Source organism: Acanthamoeba castellanii, assembly GCF_000313135.1.
Source record: "Acanthamoeba castellanii str. Neff unplaced genomic scaffold scf7180000084477, whole genome shotgun sequence".
Classification (NCBI taxonomy): domain Eukaryota; phylum Discosea; order Longamoebia; family Acanthamoebidae; genus Acanthamoeba; species Acanthamoeba castellanii.
This window is the reverse complement of record NW_004457602.1, coordinates 9,127-11,799: the sequence shown is the minus strand read 5'-3', so window position 1 is coordinate 11,799 and position 2,673 is coordinate 9,127. Positions and strand designations below refer to the sequence as shown.

General features: G+C 56.3%; 1 protein-coding gene across 1 annotated transcript; it reads left to right on the top strand.

Annotated features, from left to right (window-relative positions):
- Window positions 1–26: 26 nt before the first annotated feature.
- On the top strand, window positions 27–2,673 carry ACA1_029640 (SNF2 family Nterminal domain containing protein; the record flags this gene model as incomplete). Its single annotated transcript, XM_004347439.1, has 11 exons — window positions 27–150; window positions 251–498; window positions 623–684; window positions 811–1,150; window positions 1,222–1,340; window positions 1,421–1,509; window positions 1,591–1,958; window positions 2,027–2,182; window positions 2,261–2,340; window positions 2,407–2,602; window positions 2,668–2,673. Coding segments are annotated over 11 exons (1,788 nt in total), but the record flags the coding sequence as incomplete, so codon positions are not given.

Sequence of the window (2,673 nt, the reverse complement as noted above, 5' to 3'; positions counted from 1 at the left end):
GCACCAGGCTTCGAAGAGAAGAAGGCGAGGACGGCGTGGACACCACCACGGGCGTGACGTTCTACTTCAACCAGTTCACGGGCAAGTTTACGCTTGCCCGCTTCCCGGCACCGTCGGACGTGAGCGGTGGCATATTGGCCGATGAAATGGGTAAGTTCTGGTTGTGTTTCGCTGTCGGTTGTTGCTGCTGCTGCTGCTGTTCGTCGTAGGCTCAGCTAATGATGTTGTGTGGTTCGCGCTTAATCGTCAGGTCTGGGCAAGACCGTGGAGGTGCTTGCGCTGATACTCGCCAATCCGCGGCCGCCACAAGCCGGCGTAGTGGCGAAAACCGGGCCAGGCGCAATGCTCACCGGTGGTGACGCGACTGAGGCCACAGCACATGAAGACCCCCAGCCATCTGGCATTCGGCAGACCAACGGCAGGCTGCGCAAGAGCAAGAGAAACAGGAAGAAGAGGCAACACAAGGAGATCGAATCTCCCACAGAGAACGCCGAGGAGGTACGAACGCTTACATTCGAATTGACTGACATTGGATTTCATTATACGGATAGAATACTAATACTAACATATATATTCTCTTTATAATTACTATTCTTAATTTACTGATTTTGGGTGCATTCAGGAGGACCAGGTCTGGTGCTTCTGCGGCGATGACGATCCGGACTACGCCGGCGTGTGGGTACAGTGCGAATCCTGCAAGCGTTGGCAACACTCAGCATGTGTGGGTTACGTGCCCTCCGGTCCTAAGCAGTACGTAGCTCTGTGTAATTGGTCGTCAGAGCACTCCTGATTGGGGCGTCGTGCGTATAGGACTGTGACCAGGAAGAGAAGGAGGACCAGCAAGAACACGACGCCAAAGAAGAGGAAAACGAAGGGAAAGCGGAGGACAAGCAAGAAGAAGAAGAAAGGAGAGAGCAGCGAAGACGAGTACAGGGAGGAGGAAGGGGAAGAAGAAGAAGAGGCAGAGGATGACCGCAGCAAGCAGGAGGTAACGGAGGTGCTGACGGGCGACTCGTACGAGTGTCCCGAGTGTACGGCCCGCGGCGGACAGAAGCTCGAGTCGAGGGCTACCTTGATCGTGTGCCCCGACTCGATCCTAACCCAGTGGCAGCAGGAGATCGAACGTCACACCAGGCCTGGCGCGCTCAAGGTATCGCCTGGTGGCGAACATTCGACACACACACACACACACACCACTGAGACTCTCTTGTGCACACATAGTACCTGGTCTACGAGGGCGTGCGCGGAACGGTCTCCAAGCACGCTGGCGGGCTGCCGATTGTGCGACCTGCCCAGTTGGTCGACTACGACGTCGTGTTGACCACCTACACCACCCTACGGTACTCACCAGTCCTGTTTGTTCGTTGAAGCGCTTTGCACAATAAACTAACATTTCTTTTTTCTTCTTGCATTATTTCAGGAATGACTTGAGCCACGTCATCAGCCAGAGCCCCTCAAGAAACTTCAGGGACAAGAAGCGATACCGACCAATCCCTACTCCTCTGCTGGGTACGGACGTGGTGGGCCTCCAGACATGGGCCTCGCATTCTTCTTCTGAATAGCTCATCAACATGGCCCTGGGTGGGACAGGCGTGCGGTTCTGGCGCACGTGCTTGGACGAGGTGCAGATGATCGAGACGCCGTCGACCAAGGTCGCCAAGATGGCGCTGCGGCTGTCGACGGTGAACAGGTGGGGCGTCAGCGGAACGCCCATCCAGCGGCGCGGGCTGGAGGACCTGCACGGCCTGATCGCCTTCCTGCAGCTCGCGCCGTTCGACGCCCGGAGCGTGTGGCGGCAGTGCGTGCAGCTGCCCTACGAGCGCGGGGAGATGCGGGACAAGCTGCACGGGTTCCTGCGCACCATTATGTGGCGCACGAGCAAGGTCGATGTCGTCGACGAAATCGACATTCCTCCCCTGCACGAGAAAACTCGATTCCTCACCTTTTCTCCAGTCGAGGTACGACACGACACACGCACACGCACACACACACGCACACACTCATTGTGGGGTAATGCAACATGCAGGCGCACTTTTACAAGAAGAGGCTGGGCGACACCGTGCAACGCACCCGCACCATATTCGAACGCTTAAAGCACAACCGAGCGATCAACTTTGAGAAGAACGTGTCCAAGATCTTCGGGTCACTCCTCTCCCTCCGGCAGGCGTGCTGCCATCCGCAGGTACAACCAGACGTGAGCGATTCCTCGAATCTGGTTGCTTGAAATCAATTGAGGAATTCGACTAATGTTCAGCATTAGGTGGGCAGCAAATCGGGCCTCACCTCCCTCCAGAAGAACACCATGTCTATGAGCGAGCTGCTCCTGCAGCTGATTATCAGGTAATCATCAAATTATTCAAATTTTCTATCGTTTGATTTGTGAACATTTCTTGCATTCTTGAACAGGGCCACCATCGAATGCGCGGATGGGCAGCGAAACCTGGTCGCGTCGCTCAACGGTCTGGCCGGCGTGGCGCTGGTGAACGGCGACAAGCTGCAGGCGATCCGCAACTACCGCCAGGTCCTGGGCATGGAGTTCCGGCCCATCGACGACGAAGGGCGCAAACAGCTGCCCGCCAGCGTCAACGAAGGTTCAACGCGTGTTCAACCACTCCTCTTTCGCGCGTTCACTGACTGTGTGTGTGTGTGTGTAGCCGAAATTATCAGCGTTGA